Raw genomic sequence first — 25071 nt, 5'->3', positions numbered from 1 at the left:
ATTGGGATATCGAGGGCCTGTAAAAGTGAAAAAAACTTGCTGTATTTGGGCATTTTTTTAGAAGGGTGGTGGAGATATCTTCTGTTTTTCTTATCTGATGACTGACTTAACAACTAAGGGCCCATCTGGTGGTCATTTGGGGACAACTCTGAACGCTAAAGGTCTTGCCTTGACTAGAGATCAAGCTGAAGAAGAGAACAGGTCCTTTGTTCATGTTTCGCAGACATCAGTGTGAAGCTGCTTTGCAGAGACTGGTGACAGTTTGAGATGTTCTTGAAATGTATGCCATACTGATTAATCTGTGATTTATAGCACTGGATGTGAATTTAGATCTGCTCTCATAACTCACAGAGATTCTTCATCCAATACTGGCTCTGCACCAGTAGGGGTACAACATGCCTGGTCTAGTAACAATACATTTCTGTTTCAGCAAACTCATGACTGTCAGTGTAAGCCTTCAGCCTTCAAATGTACCTTCTGACAATGTGCAGATTCCTCCATTAAGCTAACTCATCACTTCATTTTTGGTAGCCAGATGGCTTATCTGGGACCTGGCAGTTGTATGAATACAGGTTTTCTCACTGTTTCAGGCATTCCCTCACTGTTTCAGACCACCCTGGAACACATGAAGAGTCCCCGTTTCAAACACAATGGTGTACAATTCTCCTCTCTGGATGCAGGAAGCGCACTTTGGTACTTTACTAATGCAGAGCACTGCTGAGGATTCAAAAAAATGAGTTAATCCCCAAAGCATTTTTTGAGTTCTCCACCCTCCTTCCAGCAGTGGCATGGAGCAGCCCCCTCAGTGGCATGTAGTGGCGTGTCCTGGCTCTTCTGCGCAGTCCCCACAGTGCTCTCCTGCAGCCAAGCCCGCAGATTTGTGAGCCACACCACCATTCCCATGGATGCTCCCTCCTACACTGGAGTGTCCTACCCAACCACACATACACTCACAGAAGTCCAGTAAAGGGATCTTGGGCAGGGGGTGAGTTACAGCAGTGTCATGGAGAGCAGGGATGGGAACTGTTTGAAAGTGAACTGCTGAAGTTAAACAGAGGATTAAACAAGCTCCAGTTTTGCAGCCATGAGTACCTGATGTTAAATGCTTTTCCTTATGTTAAATGCTTTTCCTTACCAGGCTGTGGGAATGATCAGCATTGTAGGAAGGCTCAGATGGCCTTTCTAGGAAGATTTCCTCTATCAGTGAAACACAGCTGGTGCTGCAGGGCCAGTGCCCCAGTGATTGTACCTGGCTTGTAAGCAGTATCCCAGTAACTGCAAAACCACTGGTGGGTACATTTGGGTGCATCCACCACTAATTAGTAATACATAAAATTATCAGTGAACCAAAACTAGTGGGAATAACAGGACATGCTGCCTTTGCCCTCTGTTTCCTCAGACTATGCCTGTTTATGACTGTATTTCCATTCATAGCATCCCTTTTGCACATAAGACATGGAACAAGTAGTCACTCTTGGCATCTGTTACTGCAGGAGACTTGCAGGGCCATGCCACTGCTCCTAGACAGCCTGGATCTTGCACTGGAAGCAACAATCCCAGTGCTTAGTCTGCTTCCTTCAAAGGAGCAAAGGGAAGGCACAGTGTGCCTTTTGTTTGTTGCTTTTTGCACTTTGCCAGTTCTTGGTGGAAACTCGTAAAATCCAGGCAGTCAGCATTAAAAATATAAGACCAAAAAAACCCCCAAACCCACCAAATCCACAAAAGCTAAAAATATTTTTATTAGGAAAACATAGAGTTTTCTCTATTGTATTTATTTCTTTATTTAGCTCTTTTGTGATTACTTTTTGCCTGATAGCTTTCATTAAAGCACAACAGTCCTTGGTTTGGTGCTAAGTGCCCCACATGGTCTAGAAAGTAAGATGCATTCAGCACTTATCCTGCCTTTAATTCCATTTCCATAGAATTAAAGTACTACTTCTTTTGTTCCCATCAGTGTGTTGGGTTTTTGATATTTTGCTCTCTAATTGCTTATTAATTTCTTTATGGATGAATTTCTTTCACTCGGCTGCAGCCTTTGCCCTAGGCTGCAGCAGGCCTTGGAGGCAACTGGGTTTCCCTACAACCTGAGCTGAGCAATCCTTTCTACACGGTCATGGAAGACTGACTTTAATAGTGTTTAACCTGCCACAGATTACAAGAGTTTTGTTCTTCCTAATTTAAGTTGTTGAAGCCTCTTACCTAAACCAACCTCTTTGAAATCTTTTAGACACTATTGATTTAATGTTATTCTCACACCGTTAAAAGCCAGCAGGATGAAGTACAGTGAAAATGCCATCCTTCTAGGCTGCCAAGAAATCTCCAGCCTCTGAGTTAAGCACTATGGACTTAATTTTTGTAAAGCTGTTCTTGCTGGCAGCCTCTTCCCTTTCCCTTCCCCTTCCCCCACTGGGAAAAATGCCATCCCAAGGATTTAGGTTTAAGTCCAGGATTTTATGTCTTAACTCAAGAAGGAACACACTCCTTTGGGAGCATTTCCAACCTTACTTTGATATCTGAGAAGGGGTTCTTCTCCCTAAAAGTTGAGCTGCAAACAAAGGAAAGGATATGGTTTTGTGCCTACTTCCTTTCGTCATTAAGTCCAGAAAAACTTATTTGCTTGAGGTTTTAAGATAGCTTTGTGTCACTTTCAAATTCTAGATTTATCAGCAATGCTAAGCTTGCTTTTTCTTTTTTTTTTCCTTTTTTTTTCCTTTTTTTTTTTTTCCCCACTGAGCTCTAATAGGCGAACACAAATTTCCACAGATGTTCATATTTGGGAAAGCTGGAAATGTGTGACAGAAAATCTTCCCTTCCAGTTGTTTTGCAAGTGTCTGTTAAATACACGAGACATAGTCCTCCTTTCATTCAGCTGAAATACCTTGTCCCTCTGATTATTAGGGCTTAACTTTCTTTGTAATTTGGATTTCATGAGTAGTAGGCATCCAGTGCATGTTTAGAAATATTCCATTAATAGAAGTTGATACGGAAAAACCTTATTCCTGTAAAAAGACATAGTTCTAAAAGAAGTATTAGATTCAGAGATAGACAGAAATATTAAATCAATTTTATAGTATTAAAAAATGCTGTATAACGATTTAGGTATCTTCTAAGTTCATAAAGGGAAATTTAAAGAAAAATAAAAGTAGAATTCAACTTTCCTTTTTTTTTTTTCTAAAGGGATGATATTGTTTTGAAGGGTGCAAAGCAGCAGATTGCTTAGAACAGAGAAGCAGAACAAAATGTTACAACTTTCAAAGCTTTCTAAAGTATTCCTAGAAAAATTACTATTGGGGATCTTTGGAGGTTTAGTTTGCTTGTTTCGATCAGCTAAACACTTAGTTTGATGTTTTCAGGATTTTTTACTGAGCATTACTGAATGATGACTTTGTAAAAAACTTCTTCAAGGTTACTTTTTTGGTTCTTGAACACTTGGAAAACAGTCTGGTTTTGAATGAAAAATGAGTCATTTAAACCTCACTAAGAACATGAAGAGTCACAGAAACATATTCAATTCACTATGTCAAGTGCTCAATAAATGCCAGAATTCACTGTAACCTTCCCAAACACTAACTGGGTTCTACTGTGAGAGTGTATTGCCTTTATTCATGTAATCATAAACAACTTTTTTCACAGGGGCCCTTCTCCTTTCAGTGCACTGATTAGACTGGAGCATTACCCAACCTGAGATGACTTATTCAAGACCTGTTGATTATTTTTTAATCACTCTGTTTAACCGGTTTAGAAGACAGTTAAAACATAGTCAGCCAAGCTACTCCCTGAGTTGCCTCACTCCCAAATTCAGTCCTAGGGGCAACACCCTATGAACACTCTTTGTATGTGTATCTCTCTACCAGAAGGCATCAGCACTGTAGTGCAGTAAACTCCAGTAAAACACTATTATTGCGTGCTTCCTTTTCATAACAAGCATTGCTTTGAGAGATTGTAGGACCTAAAAAATTCCTAGCTGGCTCTGTGGCAGGCTCTCTGCTAAGCTTTAATTCCCTTACATGAAATATTTGAGACGATACTTTAAACAGACAAAAAGGAAAAGAAAAAACAAAAAAAGTTTAAATGTCTGCTTTCACTTTTCCAAACCTTCACAGCTGGTGAGAAACCAAAAAGGAAAGAATTCAGCTTCCAGGAAGCAGACATGTAACCCAGACCTACCAGTTTTGAGTGATAATAACACCCATTTTCACTGCTGGTCACTGCTTGCCCCTGTGCACTGCAGGAGGATGGGACATGGCTGGCGTGGTCAACAGAGGCACCCATGCTAAGCCAGAGGATTCCTGCCCCATAACCAGCACCATGGTCCCTAAAACTGGTGCTTGCTGATGCTAAATGCAAGGAGTAAGAGAGCTGTGGCGAGCTCTGGGCATGTCTAGGCCAGGATGGTGTAATTCTGTGCCTCACCTGCTGGTTCCCTAAGACAGCCTCAGCAGTTTAGCCCTGGACCTAGTGTGGACAAAACTCTACCTAGTCTTGAATCACCCAGACACTGGATTCAGGAATCAGGAATGTCTCTGCTCTACAGCTACAGACCAGAAGAAGAAAGGAGGGCTCTCCTATCACTGAGTGTCCCACTGACATTTTTCATGAACACTGAATGAAAAAACAGTTAGGAAGCAACTTGTTACCTGTCATTGCTGCAATAGACACAATTTATCCTAAAGACTGACCAACACGTTCTCTGCCCAGATTTTTGTATTTTTTGCAAAATGGTGCTTCTACAAGAAAAGATTGTTCCTACTGAAATTTTCTTTCTAGCTGTGTTCTGTTGAGGTATAAGGTGCAACACAAAGGAACTTCTGAATATCCTGTGTAACAGTCACTTTATTGCAAAATGAGTATCATAAGGTAGAAAATTTACATTTGACATAATTCAGCTTTTGAAAGAAATGTACAAGCCATGTTCCATTTGTAGAAGGGACAACATGAAATACAAACTGAGAGCAAGACTGGCCAACTGACTGAGGGGTGCTCAGCTTGTAAAATGTGAGTGAAGAGTGCTTCAGTATTCATACTATCTTGAGTGTTATTTCACTTTGTGGAAACACTTCATTACTTTTACCTAGTATATTGTACACCAGCAAGGCATTTTCTTTACTTGAGGTTTCTGTTAATTAGGCTGTAAAGTAAACGCATCTTGTAAACAATGAGGTTGCAATATAGGGTTGATAGATTACAGTATTCTGACCTTTCTCCTCAACTGGCTGTTAAAAGTGATAGATGAAGGGCTAGGTTCTGATAGGCAGACATCTCACAGCTTCAAAACTTTGGGAAATTAGTAAACTTTTTAATTTAAAGCTGTTTCAAACCAACTTGAATATAGAGAAGCCACTCTGCCATGGAGGCATCCTTTGCTCTGAGCTTTTTATACCATTTGCTTATGTACTTTGGATGTGTTCACTTCAAAATCAGAGAGTACTTATTCCTGATTAGTGCATTTAACAATACTATTGTTAATAAGGAGGAAAATTCTTTTCTTACACTCCAAGTGCCATGTAAGTACGGTTTATTTTGCCTATTTCCACGTCTCATCTTTTTTGATCATCCTTGTGAATCTTCTACATAGCACATTCAAAATCTGACACAAATGTCAATGAAGTGCTTGGAATATTCCTATTACCAAATGCCAAGGCTGCAGGTGACTGTAAAAAGTCAAAATGTTTCCCCTAAAATCAACAGCCTCAATCTCCCTTACACTTTCAGAGCAAATAGGCCTTGCCTTTAGAAACACATGGCATCAGCTCACAGAAAATTCACTGTCATTTTCTAAAATGAAATATAAAGGAAAAAATTCCACCATTAAATTTAACATTAAATTCTGTGTTTGGGCAAATGGAATTGGTTTCTAATCAGCATTAAATTATAATTTCCAAAACACTGAAAAAATGGATGGGAGGAAGTAATATTGAGGGATGCTTTTATGGAACTTGGTTTCAAAATACAAATATTATGTGGTAAGCATAGTCACAATACAAATTGTGGCTCTGTCATGGCCTCACTAAATGAGTTCTAATCTCTCTCAGCATCCTCATCTGCAAAACTGTAACAACATTTTCATACTTCAGAGAAGCGCTCTAAAGGTTATTTAGCAAAATGTTTGCTTATGGCTCAGAAAATACTAACTATTAGGTATTATAAATTATGTGCTAATTTCTCTTAGGCTGCAGTAAAGCCTGAGCTAAGCGCTTTGCAGGAAATCCCCACTGTGAGCTCCTGTAGCTAATTTTGGATAAGGCTATCTACATAAAAGCATTGTATAATAAAACAATCACTCATAGCTTAGCATCTTCTTTTTAAACTATTATATGTTAGCTTCTCTGCTAAATATGTCACAGATTATTAGGAAACCCAACTGTATAGTCCGTATACTTAGAGAACAATTTAGAAGATCTATAAGAATTATTTAGTACTACTTCTTGCTTTTCAAGCTTTGGTTGAGAAAACTTGTGCAGAACTCCCTGCAGTTAAGGATCATGATAGAAACTGGTGACAGAAACTGACTGAGGAAATTATTCTTTCCTGAAGTGTCAACTCAGCAAACACAGGGCAGGGGACCATGTTTATCCTCATTAAGACAACATTTAGGCATGTGATTAACTTGCAGCATGTGCAGCATTGCCAAAAGCACATGGATAAATGCTGCCTTGGAAAAGGACCACAAACACATACAACTTGTCATTCTTTAGACATGTTATTTGGATTCACCTCAACCAAACCATGCCAAGTTCTACGTCTGTTAGTTAGTGATGACTTGTCCACCCCTTCTGCAGTAAGTGATTATTTTACAGTATATACAAAAGTATCTAAAAAGCATCCCCTTTGTTCCAAGCCCTCATGCTTTGTGCTTGATTAGGAATTATCCCCTAGTTTTCATTCAGTGATCTTGTGTAAATGCTTTTCTGCATGCTGCCCAGAAAGTGCACATGCTGTCCTGTGAGAGTTTTCTGATTTCATAGATGTGGAATAAAATACTCCATCACTTCTGGCTTGCAGCATGAAGCTCTTCCTTGGCTAAAGCAGCTGGTTCTTAGGTGCTTTGTGAAGAAGTCTGGGCATCGTATTTCCTAAAACTGTGGTTACGAAAAGATTCCCTGCAATGAAATAAAGTTGACAGATGAAAAATAGTCCAAGAAATACCTGCCTTGTGAAAAGGAGCAGCTGACAAATCTTCAGCTGAAACATGTTATGTGCTGGCAGGTCAGAGTTGTCATTCCTTCTTCTCCTCTCACCCCACACTGGGCACAGTGGCTTTGTGGAGCAGCATATATTCATAAGAACATAAGACTATTCTGTCTCAGTTATGTGACTAAAAAGATCTATGTTTTCTTGAAATGAAAGGATCATTCTTAGTTCATGCTAACTAACACCACACGGTGCCATACCTGTTCTATCTACTTCTAGCTTTAAATGTAGAAGAAATCACAAAATGTTTCCAATATCTTTTCGTTAGGGTAAGGAGGAAGTCTTATCTAATGATGCATTAAAATTACATAAATCCTCTACACCAGGAATGAGCAGCATGAGAAACACAGTTAACACTACAATCAGCTCCAATGGAAGTCAGCAGATTTCTTTAATCAGGAATGGAGTTCGCAGTGTATATTATGGCCTGGTTTTAGCAGATAGTGAAACTCCCTTTCTTCCTTGCAAAAAATAGCATATTTTTGTATACCCACAACAGATAACCCTGCCCTAATTGTACCTTGTGCTATGGACTTTCACTACAGGTTTGTACAGCTCTGGAATCTTCCTCTCAATCATGGGCCTAAGATTCTCCTTCAACTTCATGTAGTTCCTTTTGAGCTCTTGATGATATTCCCGCTGGTCAGCAGTAATAAGCTGCTTATTTTTCTCCACTGCTTCACCACACCTAGGCAAAAGAAAAATCAAAAAGGAATGTCATGTATCATCTCTACTTCTGTTAAACTTATTCACTTTGTATTAGGTATTTTGAACAGACAAGGATACAGGTCTTTTGATCTAGGCACTCCTCTGATAACTTGTCAAGACCAAAGTGATAATGAATTAATAAGAAACCTCTGTCTTTTCCAAGTACACAAATTGAGATTATATTTTTTAAACATCAGAAAAGCATGATGGACCTAGTAAAAACAAATATAATGACTGCAGAATACTGAGCTAGCTGCCTACTTATCATAAACAAATGCAGTGACAACAGCAGAAAGCAGAAGCTGTATCTGTTGCATAAGACTCATTATTTAACTCAAGCTTATGCTTCAGCAATTATGCTTTGTTTGGACTAAGGAGAGGAGTACTTTGGTATAAGAGTATGCTTGTTAAGATTTACCAGCATATCTGAAGCAAAGGACATATATGTCTGCCACTACCACTGTGTTTGACAGATAGGGTCAAATGTTTTCTTATGAACACCTTTCTTTATATCTTCTAAATGTCACTTCATTGAAAGTAAAATCAAGGCTGTAGTCTGAAATGCTTGATTTCTGTAAAAATATCAAAAGATAAACCAAATGGAACATCTTAATTTATACATTATTTGTTCGAAGTGTTAAAATTTTCTCCCATTTGGGATGCAATGCCTACCTAAGCATTTGACACGAAGCAGAGATAACAAGTCTGGCTCAAGTGTCTAAAGTGTGAGATGCCAGGATTCATGATGCTAACTTGTATAATTAATAACTAGTTATATTATCGTTGAATTATTGCTATTATTGACTTTATTGATGCAATTCAGCATTTCAATTTTGTTTTACTGACCTCATTATAAACTCTTTGAAACACAACCTCAGCTTGTTGTGATGTCGATAAAGTTTGGGGTCTGCTGGAATTTCGGCCAGGAACACTTGTGCTACCTCTAGCGGTCCCTTATAGGAATAACACAGGAAAATGTTTAAAACACTTGCTTAGACTGAAAACAGACCACACGTTGTTCAAGCTGTTTGTTATTTCACGATTGGGATTATGAAAGAAAAAAAAAAAACATGCACAGTTACCGTAACAGACAGGTTTTTGCTCCCTTACCCCCGATATTTCCTTTTGCAAGCAGAGTTTTTGCCCATCATATCTTATCCTCTCCTGTTTTTATTTCTCCTCCAGCCCCACAACAAAGGGAACAGACAAATCCTGCTCAACAGAGAAGAGCTGGGATACTGATAAACTCGGTTAGGTTAGAGAAACACAGCTCCTATGTGTGGTATTACAAGATCTCAAGGGAGTTAAATAAGCCCAGCACAAAAAAGGACCACTCTTTCCAAAGCTTATAGGAACGTGTTATTTCAGACTAGACACTTTGGTTGATGAAGAATCTGGAGAAATTGAGAGTATTTAGGATTTTAGCAAAGAAACCAAGCTTTGTGAAACTGTGCATAATACTAAGTTTTTGCTCAGTTATGTCTCCATGCTTTCATTAAAAAAATTTTAATTGCCTGGGGTTTTTTGTTAGCATGTATATTTATGTTATAGTTATAGCATCTCAGCTTTCTTTTTGGGCACTCAGGTTTTGACTTCATTTATTGACTTAATTTCTGTAAAACTGAGTTTGCAGTGGTCCCACAGCAGAATTGTTACTATTATTCCCATTGCCCAAGGATATATCTGGAGTGAACAAAATGGCTGAGATGGCTAGCGTGTTAGAAATGGAAAATACTTGGTTGCATTCACAAGGCTTCTGTGAGCATCTGCACCTACAGTCAAGGCGGCGTTTCCACGAGCACTTTCACCAAAAGCATACCGAATGAACAATATACAACGACTAAATATCAAGGGCTGAAGTTTAAATGCACATTGTGACTAAACTTATCTGACTAGATGTACTTCTTCCAGTGCAAGAGATAACAGCAAAAAAGAAACAATGAGAGAAGTACGCAGAAGCTCTTCATCTGGCTTATTTGGGTCCCTTACCTGGTTTACAGTGGCTCCAACTGAGCCCTGCAAAACCATCTGGAGCATTTTGGCATCTGGTGGTTCTTGGTTGGTGGCTGCAGTTAGTTCCTGTGTTTTTTTACGCATATCTTCAATGGCAACTTCAATTGGGGTTAAAACAAACTAATGGAAATGGAAGAAAAGATGCTTCATTACCTTAATCATACATGCAGTTGACTTGTTCTAAATCTGACAATATCACTATCATTCTTCCATGTCAAAAGCAATAGTTGCAAAACCCAGGAAGACTGTTCGATCTAAATGTCATCTTGGAAGATACTGCATCTGATCCAAAGCTCTTTCCCATCTTATCATTTGCAATAATAGGGTGTGAATCAGACTCCCTGTTTGCATAAATTCATTATTATTCTGCTGACTTCATGTCTGAAATTGCCCTTTCTACAGCATAAAGCTTCCTATCTCTAAACCAGCTCTGATCCCAATCTAGTTCTCTGACTGTACTTCTAGCTAATTCTACTTTATCAGCTATAAACAGAACTCCACTTGTCCCCCAACGTAGCATTACAACTAGGAGGCCAGAAGAAGAATGTACAATTACTATCCTTTCTTCTCCATAGTAAGTATCTACTTTGCATTTTTCTACCTTTCTGTAACATTCCTGTTTATGAGAGCAACATCTGAGAAATTCAGCATTGTTCTTTTTTCTGCCAAGCATAGAATTTGAAAGTCTTCCTTTCAAATTAATGAGTCCAGAGACTCATTCAGCCCCTGAGAAATTAGATCTTGTCTTCAAAACCCAATTACCTCTTCTCTTTCAATGACATTGATTCTAGTTTTGATGTAGGGGAAAGCATGCATTGTGGTTAGGATGGTGTTCCTCTTGTATTGCTCACTAAGCTCTCCTCGGGGTCGCCCATCCTTGGTGAAAGGCGTAGTGTACATGAACCGACAGATGTTGAAGTTCTTCTCAAAATAGGTAACTCTGTCCTTCATTTCGTACTCATCAAAATATGGCTCCACAAAAGTAATTTGTATGTATGCCTATGAAAAGAGGGAAGAACCATTACACTACTTTACAGCTCAAGGAGTGTAAAAGGAATGGCACGTGAAATATCCTGTAGTTTGCATTGGCTAAGGATGGTCTGGAAGAGCACAGAGCTGCAAATCCTTCAGGGATCCTTCTCTTATTCAGAGTTGATGAAACTTGCATCTAGGAGGGTACAGCTTAACCTGAATCAGGACCAGAGCAGAGACCAGAGATCAGATCTTCTAATTTTCATACTCTCTGATAAGCTACCAAACAAAGCCTGTCACAGAGGCTTTAACACTCCTGGGCACAGAGATATAGTCAGGTGTTTTTTTTGTTTTGTTTTGTTTTGTTTTTTTGGTGCCTTAATGTTTAAGCATAAAAGTTGCAAGGGGGGCCCCCTCTCTTCCTTTCTCTTCTGTGACAAAGCACTCAACACTCTTAGTAGTACTTTCCCTACCTTATTGGGATCCAGCTTTCTTCTGTCGACAGGAGCAGAGTCCTTAATCACTTCCACAGCATCCTCCCCAAAACACTGGCCATAAAATCCCTGGAAAGGGAACAGAATTATCCCAAAATGTTTTTATTTAGAATGTTTTTATTGTATCTTATGATACAAATCAGTTAGTTACTGGTTTTTTATATAGCAATAATACTATTGGGAGTGTGTGGGTTCATTGGAAAGTATAACATAACATTTGAGACCATCTTAACATAATGTTTTTATCTTTACCTCTAATCTGTGAGAAATCTCAGGAAGCTTGGTAATTGCAGGCTCCTTATAAACAAATTCCTGTTCATCCAAGTCCCCAAATTTGGATCCATAGAAACCAACACGGAAGTAAGTTCCAAACATTCGTTTTTGACCCTAATAATTAAAAAGAAAGAGGAAGTTTACAACTGATTTTTTTTTATGTGAACATCGTAGTATTTGGATGCCATTTTTTTCCCAATTGATGTATAAGAAAACCCACTAGTCCTACATTTTCCGCATTTCAAAGCCACTTTTATATATCAACAGTGCAGATGGATTAGAAGCACAGAGATCACAAACCATTACATCATGGCACTGTGCTGTCTCTCCCATGGGAGACAGTTCTCCACAAACTTCTCCAGCGCTCGTCCTTCCAATGGGCTACATGACTTCCCATGGTTCTCTACATGACTGCGCCAACATGGGTCACTTTCCAGGGGGTGCAGTCCTTCAGGCACAGCCAGCTCTTGAGTGAGTCCTTGACATAGTCACAAGTCCTACAAGGAAACTTGCTCCAGCATGGGCTCCTCTCTCCATGGGCGTGCAGGTCCCTGCCAGGAGCCTGCTCCAGTGTGGGTTTCCCACAGCATCACATCCTCTTTCAGGCATCCACCTGCTCCCACGTGGGGTCCTGCATGGGCTGCAGGTGGATCTCTGCTCTCCCACTGACCTTCACGGACTGAAGGGGGACTGCCTCACCACGGTCTTCACCATGGGCTGCAGGGGAATATCAGCTCCAGTGCCTGGAGCATCTCCTCCCTTTTCCATCTCCTCTGACCTTAGTGTCTGCACAGTTGCTCCTCTCACATATTTTCACTGCTTTCTCCTCTGAGTGCAATTACATCTCTTCAATAACTTGTTTTCCCTTCTTAATTATACTGTCACAGAGGTGCTACTACCTTCTCTGATGGGCTCGGCCTTGGCCACCAGCAGGTTCATCATGGAGCCAGCTGGCACTGGCTTTGCTGGACACGGGGAAAGCTTCTAGCAGCTTTTAATACAAGCCATCCCCGTAACCCTCCCCCTCCACTACCAAAAGCTGGCCACACAAACCCAATACACAAGTGTTCACAGTTTTATTAACACCAGTCTTAAACAAACAGCGTGACCCAGCAATGTGTCTTGCTAGCAGTGCTTTGCCTCACAGGTACCTTATTAATTATGCTGTCAAAGGCCTTCTGTAGCTTGCTGTGAGTCAAGGTAAGCTTCCTGAAGTCTCGATGTGCCTCCAGTATGGGAATGACGATTTTGTACACCTCATTCACAGTTTCATACAACCCTCCCTTGGGAGAAAATAAAAAAAAAAAAGAAAAAAAGAAAAGAAGAAAAGAAATTAGTCCCCATGCACTCTGAAAAGAAATTACATCTCCATTAATGCCTTGGCTGAAAAGAGAACTTATGGGACTCATCTGTTAATCTGCTATGTTGCTTGTTTTAGCTTTCTAAAAACTAGTAATAGTAAATGGGTAGTTTTGAATAGCAAACAACAATATGGATGTATTTGGGATTTCTGATCTGTTGGGCTCTCAAGCCTAAACTCCTGTGTAAGGCACATGGTTTCTGCTTCAGGATTAGAAGAGTTAGAAATGCAGGACAACCAGAGCTGTGTCTGGACAAAAGGAGCCCAACTGATATCTTTAGAGGTGCTAAATCACACATCTTCTTTAGCACAGTGTTAAAGTGATGAGCTACTTCAGTATCAATATCGTGACTCTTTACATGGTAAGTGGAAACTATGAGACTGGTGGTTGTATGCTGTGCAAAAACATAGGAGTAACTCTCACATGCTTTGTAAAAATTACAGTTTAAGCAAGACTTTTTCTTAAATGTACTATCCCATGAAAATATTAACCAAAAAGCTTCGTTCATGCCTGAGACAATCACTTTCTCTTGATGCTGCCTGTAGTATGCACAGTAGAGGTAGATATATGGCTAAACTAGGCTACCTGAAAAGCCTAGCTTCATTGATCTGACTGAAGCAGGACTGGGATGGCTATAAGATGTGGCCTCTTGTTATTTGGAGTGTGGCAGATCTGTAGCACTTGGTTTAGCAGTAAGACTTTGTTTCCTCATGCACAAGAAAATATGGATGTGGCCCAAGTAGTCCACTATCCCCTCCTGGTGATTTTGGCCCTCACTCACCGTGCTGAAGAGCTCTGCAGCTTGTTCCAGCAGCCCTACCAGTCCGCTTTCTGAGAAATACCTTCCAGAACATATGCCATCTTCATCTGGAGACAAAACATCATCTGAAACAGCAGATTCCTCCAGCACATTGGTTGAAATGTTCTAAAATACAACAGAGCACAGAAATCAGAAACCTATATCAACAGTATATCATAAAGATCAAGGCAGAAACAGTTTCAACATATTTACATGATAGGAAGAAGAATGAGGTTATACAAGTGCAGTCGGGGGACACACATTTAAATTCCTTTTAGAAGTGAATATAACATCATAAATCTCCATAAATGGCGGATCATGAGTTTTGCTACAAGAATCATGAATTTTCTTTCTTGTCTAAGGTTTAAAAGGCAGGCTCCTGTGGATCTCAAACTGGCTCTCCTCTGGTGGGTTGATTTCCATGGAGCTACAGTGAGGTCAATCTCCAATGCCTCTGCGGTCACAACCAATGTGCCCTTCCTGCTGCTGGCACCTGGAGGTGGGAAATTCCAAGCTGCACTCTGGACCTCCTGCCACCTGCTTGAACTTTACTGCTTGACTTGAGTTTTCAAGTTTTGATTAGACTTTTGCAAGCAAAGGAGAAGTAGGACACAGACAGTATTGCTCTAAAATCCCCAATAACTGAATGCTGCTTCTTGTTTCATCCTCTGCCATATTACACTTTGATCCTGCAGAATTTCTTGTTAAAGTTATCATGCATTTAAATAGAACTAAATGAAGTACACAGTGTCAGTCACTGTTTCAGGATTCTAAACCATGAAATAACATGCCTATTGTTCTTCAGGATTCCTTTGAATAAATGACACTAGGTAGCATCCACATTAAAAATTTTATAATACATAGAAGTACATGTACATTAACACCAAAATATGTGTGCATACAGTATGGGACTGGCATATGTAACTTTCAACAGCAGCAGAAATGCTAAGGTTCGATTTGCTATTAATTAAAAGGAGTTATATTAGTGTCATAGTGTCTCACTTCAGCAGAAACTGGCAATGACAATCTGTCTGAGTGCAAGATGGATGCCAGCTGGCTAGCTAGCTAAGTCCTTAAAGACATCTTTATAAAATGGCAGAGACACTGAGGGCTGTTACTATTGATCAGATTCAGATAAAGAATTGGCACCACACATCACTAGAAACATTGGACTTCCCCCTTGGGTTTTGTGGATGTATTTATTTCTCCATGGGTGAAATTTACTCCAACCATGCTGCCATCACAGTGCCTAATCTGCACATCCTGTCAGCTCCACTGGAAGGGTGAGCATAAACCTCAGGAAAATATTCACTGGAGTTAAGAATATGTCTGAATTTTGGCCAGAGGGAAAACTGCAGCACATGTAGCACACCTATGCCACTTTTTACCTACCAGTCTCATTGAAGATAGTGGCTTCAACCAGACTTAGCCTCCCATACCTATGGCAACTCGCAATCTGTGCTGCAGATCAATTTCTGGCTTTCCTTTCTTTAACAGTGACCATTTTCATGTGATCCTGGTGGCCTTCCCCCCCCCCCCCTTTGTAGCAAATGGAAAAGAGTCCAGAGAAATGATTTATTTATGAAAGTAACAAGAAAGTCACAGACACCAATTATCCCTTATTCACCTTTAACTAATGTCAGGTATTTTACAGTCCGGGCACTCTAGCAGGAGAGAGCCTTCATGATGTACTCCTAGTGCTTGTGTGATCTTTTGCAAAGTGGGCATGCCTCACCAACTATAGCCTTGATCTACCTTTCATATTGAAGAATTTTATATGTCCCTTATATAGTAAAGGCAATATATAAATTGCCATGTACTTCATCAGCAATTATTTTGGACTTCACAAGCCTAGTTTTCTTTAAGAAAAAGAACCACTTATGTAAACTCAAAAACCCCTGTGATCCCCAGCCCATATCACCATGTTAAATGTGGCCATGGTAACCTGCAACCTAGATCCCCAAAACAGCAAAGTCCAATTAAGCTACTGCTGAGCCATGACTAATTAGCTCTGTCTCATCAGGTAGACACACACACACTAAGTACTTATCTGTGGTAATATAAAATGACTTTAAAATCATTCCATATGCAATTCATACTCTCACTAATTTTGCTTTATCACTTGCAAAGGGGATTTAGCGTAAACATGAATTAAGCTCAAAGGGAATTTCACTGAAAGTGACTCCATTCTGATTTTGAGGGATAGTTTTGTCTGGCACAAAAGGAAAAGTGTTAGTCTAGTGATAATCAGTTTTCTGAATGCTAACAGACTCACTGCAGAAGACCTAGGTCAACTGATTTGATCCTTTGCTGCCTTATTTTACTCATCTGTAAAGAGGAGATAACACTTCTGCTCATCCAGAATAATATTTTTGTACACATTATTATCATCCTCAATTCCACAAGTAAATATATATCACTGATATTAATTAAGTTCATATCTGAGCCAAATGAAGAAATGATCACAGAAAGAGTCTAGGGCAGAGATCTGTAAGTCTGGGTAAAGCCAAGGCAATCTGCGTGGTCTTTCTCTCTTTTAACAAGGTCACCTGAGTAAGAACTTCACAGGTGCTACAAAACACAAACCTGTTTGTAAAGAATGGGAGCTCTTTTCTTGAAAGCCTATGTAGAAATGCAAAGTGTTATTATAGTTAATTATTGTTATTGAGCAAACTGAAATTCAAAATTATGCTGTCAGATGAAGACTTGTGCAATCAGGTTCTGGTCATTAAGGCATTTTACTACCTCTCTCCTATGAGGCAACCGTTCCATTGGCAAATATGTATTTACACAAGGATTTTGATGAGAGAGATTGATTTGCTGCTATCAAACTCCTACATTTTTGCTTTCCTAGTGCCTTGTAGAATAGACTTCAGATTGCTAAAATAAATGAAAACATATCCATTCATAGCAATCTGCATAGTTGAGGAGCAATGGAGGGAGGAATTGCATTCTGGTCAAATGTGTTGAGTTTACAAGTACTCAAGGCAGCCTGGGAGCAAAATGACATTGGGAAGGGAATGCAGAGTTTACTTATATCTACATAATGATAGTATGTAACAAGCAGAGAGAAAAGAAGTAAATAGAAGTAATGAATGGAAGTTAGAAGATATACAAAACTGATAAGGGATGCAAAATGGCAGAAGTATAAATCTATGGCCGGAAGTTTAGCCAATAAAAAGATTACAAACAGATATTCTGATATTGAAGAAAATCAAGAATAACACTAGTCCATCACCTGATTGCTAAGGAGAAATTGCAAATACTAATGCCCAACAAACTAAATGCAAAATGCAAAGTGGTTCAATCATGTTCACATTTACTATTTTGAAGGGAAAAAACCCCAGGTGGTACAGTTATATCAAGGGATGATGAATGCACCAACCTTAGAATTAGCCATTTCAAAATCACCTTGACAATAAAATGTGCTCTTTAACTGTTCAAAAGAGCTCAGCAAAAGGGTAGTCAAGCAATGAATACAGACTTGCCATGTTTCAGAAAACTGGAGAAGTTCCAGAAGAGGAAATACCCTTTGGGGTCACATTTTGTTAAAAGTGTACAAGATGCAGCAGATAGTGGTAGGTTTACCAGACTACACCAGGACAAAATGGTGGAAATACTGATACAAAATTACTAAAGAAAACATTAAAGGGATTGTAGTTAGTCTGAATCAACACTAGACTACAGAAACCTGATACTTCCTAAAAAAAGAGATTATAATCTTATAAAGATAATAATAGATATCCATACAACATCTAAGCTCATTCTGCAAAATATTTCCACTAATTAGTTGAAATGATTTATAATCATTGCAGCCAACACTCTCTATAAATTAACAAAGGTCTCCACTCGTCTTAGCAAATAATGATAAAGGAGGAATTATTAACACATGGGAATGTATTAAGGGTTTGACTATTCCTATTTTTAATAGTATGTTAAAAAAAAGTAGTAAAATCATTGAATTTGCATATGAAGACAGTTCAGTTAAGAGTAACAAAAATTGCATAACTTGATAAAAAAGTAGACATTTCAAAATGTCTAACTTTAACAATCAAGAGTTATGTTTTCATCTATGTGATGTAGAAGAGTAAGGTGAGAAACAAAACACAAGAAAACTGTCTGGAAAAGACCAATGTATTACTTAGTAAAGAGCTCAACAACCCCAAAAGAACCAGTGGAGTCTTTGGAGAGATAATCTGAGAGCTACTTCTCACACTGAAAGAATTCATGGGACATTTTTATTGGAGTTCAATGTACTGTGTATAGACTACAGTGATTGTGTTATTCATCAATCAAAAAGGGCTGGTTAGTAATTTGAGGACCATCAAAGATTGGAGAATATGCCTAAAAGAACTGAGTAGCTCCAATTACCCAGATTATAAGAAAGGAGTTTGAAAGATGCATCTGTCACGTTTGACAAGTAACAGCCCTAAGAAAAGGCATGTGAAAATAGAGGGGCTCTACTTAGCAAGTCAGAAATTACAGTATTGAAATGCTGGAGATAGAAGTTAGAAGCAGCTAGATATTAAAGGACTAGGCTTTATCAGCATAAATCATTGGAATAACCTACCAAGAGTAGTGTTGCTACACTGCCATTGTAACTTTTCCCCCTCATACATGCATTTCTACTTTACTTAACACAAGAAGGAATACACACATCAGAACACATCATCCCAGCCTTATATGGTCAAAGCTTTTTACCTGAAAGCTGACACTGCCCACTGGGAGATAGTTTCGATCCTCAAGCATGCTCAGGTACTCTGCCACCAGTGCTGCAGCATGGACCAAGCACATGGCTGCTTCTGTGTAGCACTTCCTCTTGGTGTGCTTCTCTGCCATGTTCTGCAGCCAAGTCAGCCTCAAGTCTGGTGATGTCTGGTATCCTTTTGCAATTCTAACAACAGAGGGCAGAAAGGAGCTGTGAACAATCACTCCTCAAATAACAGAAATACCCTCATAATTCTTCACCTGGGTGAAATGGAGGAAGCCATCTCTGTCTTTATTCTGTATAATTCACTAAACACGATGCAAAAGAAATGGTTAGGCAGTGGTAGGCAGGATACCCAGGGCCCATGAGGATAGTAAAACTGTTGCACCTAACACTCTTCAGTGTTTACCAGTCCCTGACTCCATCCTTGCTCAAATATATGCCGACCTCCCAGTGGCTCCACTGCAATTGTGCTCACTGCTGCAGCCTGGGCTCACTGTGACAGATCAGCCATGCTAAAGAGGGAACGTACAAATCCAGAACAGCTAGAGGGTTTGTCCACAGCATGTCCCTAAAATGCACAGTTCTTGTGCTCACCTCACTGCAGAATTCCCTCAGTTGCAATTCTAAACAGATTCACCTGTACATGAGGTCCATCAGCATCTCTGGGTCTTCCTGAAATTCCCTCATTTTCACCGTATCTGATAGGATGCTGTTCAGATTACACAGTAGCTCCTCTACCTGCAGTAATATAAAGATCAATGTGCATTTCTCAGGGGTTCATTTTTTCCTTCTGGAAAAATAACAGCATATGCACCAGCTCATGTTCCTCTCTTTAAGTCTCTTTTACCCAAGGGAATGTCAGGATGCTGAATTGCTGCAAGATGTTTTTTTTTTCAGCTATATTCAATGGAGCAAAGACTGCTGACAAAGCAAATCTCACACACATATTTTTATTAATCAAAATGAGTTGAAATCCTTTGATCTATTTATTTCTGAATGAAAAAAAATCAAACCTATGTGCTAATGGAGTTCAGCTTTAGTTGATCTTTGATCTGATAATAAACCAGATGTTTTTGTAAGTCTTCAGCACAAGCTGAGTTACTGTAAGAATTTTAGCAAATCATCTGACAATTGTTTGAAATGTTTTTCATTATTGCTGACACCTTACGAGTTGGCAAAGAGAGAGAAGTTTCCATGGTACTTGTCTGAAAACATAATGAATCGAATTCCACCTTGGGATATTCTTGCAGTTCCTACTGGGGTCCAGAAGAAAGCTGTACTCAAAACTGAGAGATGATTCTCCTGTAATGTGATTTCATAGGACATTCTTAAGAGTTTATACTAAGGAATTAAGTCATCCACTTCTTCCCTGCTTATTGTTGTGCAAACTCATGCAATAACCAGTGCATCCTTATTTTTGTTGCTTTGATAGACCAAAATCTAGACCTTGCTTCAAGCACACTCCTATGTGAAAGCTCCTGATAGAAGACATACGTGTTAAAGAAGATTTTACCTGGATGGGAAATGGAGTTGCCTGCATATCCACATCTTCCTCTGCATAGGCTAGGATGGTTCGTAAGGACCGTCGAAGGAATTCCTCATTAAATTCAGGTGATTTTCCAACCAGAGAAGCTAGTGACATGGTCACCTGCATCTTCACTCTTGCAAAATTCTTTCAGAAGACAAAACAACAACATGAAAGAATGATGGCTGCACGGCATCATGCATATCTCTGTCTCCTGTTTAAAACAAACCCACTTTGTCCTGCCCACATTGAGTGTATTAAACTCGCCACTCATACAAGTGGCCTGTGGTACTTCAAATCCAGTCCTGCTTTACTCATTTAAGCCAAAGTTTCCTAATTCTGACATGTCTGTTCTTTGGGACTAGAGTGTTCTTTGGAATACACATGCTTGCTTGAGACAAAGGGAAGTCAGAAGCACCCCTTCCCCTCTCTGCACAGGCCAGTGGGTGTGACGATCAGATCACCCCCAGAGGAGAAGAAGAGGAAGCATGACTGGGAAAACATTCTGGAAACAAGTCTGAGAAGCAAAAGGTCTCAGAGGGCTTCAATCGGTGATGCATTACACCTTGCTAATCACAGTGTCTCCACAGTACATTTTTCTTCTGCAAAGAAGAAATATCCAAGGCCTACATATCCAAGGCCTTTAAAGTAACAACTAGTAGAGCTGTTACTTTCACAACTGTTAAAGATTGTTAACAGTTTAGATTGTGTGAGATCAGATGCTGTCCAAAATGCTAATGCATGTACTTTCATGCTAGAACATTATGAACCTACATGCATAATGTACACATTTTTATTTCATATGTGTGGCAAAAATCAGACTCCCATCCAAAGACCAAGGACTTGGTGAAGAATTCCCATTAATACAAGTATACAGTACTACTGAGATTGTAATTGCATTAGAATAGAACTAGACTGAGTAGTTGTGACACAGAAGTGAAGAAAAAAGTGAGAGAATGAAGAGTATTGCTTAAGCATTGTATAGGCTTTGCTGTCAGAGGCCTAATGCCATTCCGTTTGAAGTTGCATTTACGGATGTTGCAGGAAAAAGTCACATTTTCCTAAACAAGGCAATGAAAAATAATTAAAACTACTTTCCCCCTACACTTCTAGCAATTCTCCTGGCTCAAATGTGTGAAACAGCAGGCCACGTGATTGTCTGCAGATGCATTCTATTTGCTATGGCAACTGCAGTCTCTGTTTCAATTGATCACAAAAAGGTGTCACAAAACATACTGCTTTGTAAAAATCTTACACTGGTAGAGCTGAAACTGTATCTCATAAGGAGATAGAGAGTGGCACAGGCTTGAGTCCGTGTAATATCTATGCTGCTGCTGCAGTGATGGAGAACTCTTTGACACAGGTCGGCACACTGTTCAACCTCCTCTTCAAACAGCAAATCTCCAAACTAAGGGAGATAGAGAAGAAAACATTCATTACTCTCATTTCTAGCATTAAAACATCATTAGCTTAGTGCACAAAAATCACGGGATTCAGCAAAAGACTAAATTTTTCAAAACCAACATTTTATATATTTTTTTTTAAATTTGGACTTCTGATTCCTGTGATGCTATAAGTTCGATTTTTAAGCTTTTCTACAGAAAAGAAGGGTTTGGAAATAGCCTTCGTGTTTTGAAAAAGAGAGAAAGAGACAGAATGACAACATTTCTCAGAGTGGGATGGCCCCAGGCACTTTCAAAAACATCAAATATTGTAAAATTCTTAGAAGCATGTAGAGTTGCTATTTTCAGAATACATAATGGTTGATGAAACATGTAAATACTTCCTTAAGCATATGGAGCAATTACTAGCTTTTTACACCAACGCCCTACCCTTCCCCAGGCCTCCAGCATGTTCTTCCACCTACAGTGTGCCACAAAACTTCCACTGCCCAGCTTTCACACAAGAGCCTCCTTTACAGCGTCTTCACAATGCACACAGCAGACAATAAGCTCAGGGGGCAAGATGTCTGTCCTAAGAAACTCTCACCATAGAAGCACAAATGCACCAGTACCATACACACACACATAGGACTGATAAAGGTGGATGAGTGAACACAAGATATTATTATATGGGTCTAATTTGCAGACCCATTTTCCAGTTCTCAATTTTTTTCAGTCCATTATCTCACTGTTTTATGTCTAATTTATATTACAAGCCCAGTGGCACAGGGTTTTACCATTTTTATTTGTAAAATAACATCTATATGCCTACAGTGTAATAGAAGTAATAGAAATAATTACAATGATTGCTTCAGAAAATACAGAACTGAGTCAGCTTAACTAGAAGATCTATTTCAATGAGAATAATGATTGCTTCACAAAATTCATTACTGTAATTGGAAGTTAGCTTTTAAAGATAAAGTACAATGAAAACATAATTATTAGTTTCATAACTACTCAGATATTTACCCAATCTACCAATTAGACTTTGTCACCCAATCTGCACTTGAGAGCAGACAGGCATTAATTGGACAGGAGTATCCTGTTTCTTATTTGCATTTCAGAATAGTTTAGAGGAAAATCAACGTTTCATGGATTCTTCCTTTGCGGAATTGCTTTTCTTTGTCGGAGAATGAATCTTAAAAAGATTTTAGAATCTTCATGAAGCACTCAACCCATTTTGACCTACATTATGAAACACTGGGTCAATTTCTATCCCCATATACATTTTTAAGTTCATGGGTTTTTTTTATTTTGTTTTGGTTTTGTTTTTTTTTTTCTCTTTTGATCTTTTGGTTTTGGTGGTTGTTGTGTTTTGGAGGTTTTGTAAATTGGTGATAGAGAAATAAAAGGGAGAGTAGTATTTGGCCTAGTTTTCAGGTAGAACAAAGATGGAATCTGTCAACATCTTAGAATCTACTTAGAATTTTGAAACATATCTTAGAAGTAGAAACCTAGTATGATGCCCCAGATCTCTCATGATCTTTGATTTCTCTGCTGCTCAACTGGTTGGAAACAAGTCCTGATGATATAATAACTTAAATTTGACTTTATGGAAATTGTGCAAACCCTGGCATTAAGATTCCTAATTAAAATCAGAATGCATTTGAAATAAAATGGGTGGAGTCTTTTATCTTTCTATTAGTAAATCTTTATATTTGATAGCAGACTGCTAAACTCACAAGATTATTCTGACTCAGTTATTCCATCGTGTGCTCAGTGAAATAACCTTGCAATAGCTGTAGAAATCCCGTAACAACCCTATAGACAGTAATTTGTATTTACACATGCAAAATATATTTAATGAATGCCAAAGAAAAGTAGTAAGTGCACACAGCTCTGCTCTAGAAATGCTGCTCTAATAATTTGATTGGAAGCAAGAAAACAAAAATATGTCAGGAGCATACCTTGGCAATGAGTGCTCTGAGTGTAGCAAAACAATGAGTCAGGTAAGTGGTGCTCTGATCGAAGCCAAGAGAATTTACCAGGACCTTCAAAACTCCTCCCAAAAGATTATCTCTGCACTCTACCGCAAAGCTTGCCTACATATGGAGGAGAAAAACAATAACTGTATGAGATAGTTCAGCAAGGAACTAGAATATAGGAGCTGAAGTTCTGCTTTCAAGTCCATGAGACATCCAGGAGTTTAGAATTTGCAGTTTTTTCACTTGTTAACATCTGCTTCAGAGGAATTTCAAAACAATTCTGTAGTGATCAGGAAGACAGAGCAGAAAATGTCCCAAACTTTTCCCAATTTCTGCAGCCCCTCCAATGCATTTTTAAGCTCAGCCAGTTTCTGCAGTGATTCTTGAAGCTCTGTTCACATTTTGCCCAATCTTTCATGTACCTTGTATTAGGAACTGATCCTGTGATAGGCAAGCACCATCCTTGCCCTTGCCTCCTCATGCTCTGATTTCCTGGGCATCTAGGCTAATAGGCATACTGGTATGTTCTGATCCAACCCACAACCCAAATACTGGGTAGACTAGGAGTCATGTGAAAACAATGCCCAGTACAACAACAGTCTAGTAGCTAAATGTTCTTCTACTAATATGTTTTCAAGCACCAAGTTTTCTCCTTGCTATCTACGTGTGTGGGTCCCACAGTAGTATTCCCATATCCATGAATTTGGATTGTCTCTCCTAAACTGGGATGTTATACCTAAGCAGAGTCAACTATCTCTTTTCAATGTGGTCAAAGGACCTGCAAAATTTTACTGCATCTGACTCCTAGCTGTTAAATACGTTCTGCACATTACATTGCTTTAGGAGGGCACATCTCTTTTCAGGACTCCAGGTAGGTTGGAGATACTTTCCTGCACAGAGCATTCAAGGTTAAATCCTTTTGTCTCTTAAATCCTTATGTCTAGGATCATACATGTGAGTACGACCAAAGGCCATCCAGCACTACAGTTCTAGATTTCTAATATCTTCAGCTACATTCCTAGCATAAATGAAGGTTTTTCTTCTCTCATCCTCTCCAAACTCCAGGATCATAGTAAGACAGTGGAAAAGGCTTTCAAAAACATCTGCTGAAGACAAGGTGGTAGATTTCCCTTTTATTCACAGTAGTGCAATACCTATAGCAGAAAGGCCTTGTAGCGACAGCATAAGACAGGTAGCAATTTAATCTTTGGATTCATTCTTATTCATATTTTTCTTATCTTCTTTTTTTTTCTCTGCAACACTATACAAGTTTACAGAAGTTCTTGAATTAAAATATTTTGCATTGTCTAAGAAACAAAAGAAGAAATGAATCTTGCTTCCACTGCCTTCTGAGGGAGCAGGGACTGGTACCAAGCCAGCTCTGCCGTTTCTCACCTGGATGATGTTCTCTTGCATATCGAGAATGATCAGGTTAGCTTCAGTTGCCAGGTTTCCACTGATCAGGGCTTCTTGATCTAGCTCAGCTTTGGTCCTGCAAAAAGATGTCCTAATTTAAGCATGCAGACAGTACCCTGCAGACAGATAGCTGTTTAAACAAAGCCAAAATAGAAATGATACCATTCTGAATGATCCTGTAAGAGCAAACAATGACAATAGTGTTCAACAGTGTTTCTTCAAAACTATAGAGTCAGCTGAG

General features: G+C 39.1%; 1 protein-coding gene across 5 annotated transcripts in view; it reads right to left on the bottom strand.

Annotated features, from left to right (window-relative positions):
- Window positions 1-4797: 4797 nt before the first annotated feature.
- DOCK8 (dedicator of cytokinesis 8) overlaps window positions 4798-25071 on the bottom strand; it is an 87852-nt gene continuing 67578 nt past the window's right edge. For all 5 annotated transcript variants that reach the window (XM_032676164.1, XM_032676166.1, XM_032676165.1 and 2 more), the window contains 15 exons: window positions 24810-24906; window positions 23397-23531; window positions 21303-21455; window positions 20036-20194; window positions 19160-19260; window positions 18513-18705; window positions 13794-13937; window positions 12803-12934; window positions 11631-11765; window positions 11358-11447; window positions 10675-10911; window positions 9889-10032; window positions 8746-8852; window positions 7712-7879; window positions 4798-7100 (listed from right to left, as the gene is read on the bottom strand). In XM_032676164.1, the coding sequence (XP_032532055.1) occupies window positions 7037-7100; window positions 7712-7879; window positions 8746-8852; window positions 9889-10032; window positions 10675-10911; window positions 11358-11447; window positions 11631-11765; window positions 12803-12934; window positions 13794-13937; window positions 18513-18705; window positions 19160-19260; window positions 20036-20194; window positions 21303-21455; window positions 23397-23531; window positions 24810-24906 (2059 nt within the window). In that variant the 3' untranslated portion in view covers window positions 4798-7036. The remainder of the gene's footprint in view (window positions 7101-7711; window positions 7880-8745; window positions 8853-9888; window positions 10033-10674; window positions 10912-11357; window positions 11448-11630; window positions 11766-12802; window positions 12935-13793; window positions 13938-18512; window positions 18706-19159; window positions 19261-20035; window positions 20195-21302; window positions 21456-23396; window positions 23532-24809; window positions 24907-25071) is intronic.

Source organism: Chiroxiphia lanceolata, chromosome Z (assembly GCF_009829145.1).
Source record: "Chiroxiphia lanceolata isolate bChiLan1 chromosome Z, bChiLan1.pri, whole genome shotgun sequence".
In the NCBI taxonomy this organism is placed as follows: Eukaryota; Metazoa; Chordata; class Aves; order Passeriformes; family Pipridae; genus Chiroxiphia; species Chiroxiphia lanceolata.
Note: the sequence above shows the minus strand (reverse complement) of the source record. Positions and strands in the feature narration are given on the sequence as shown.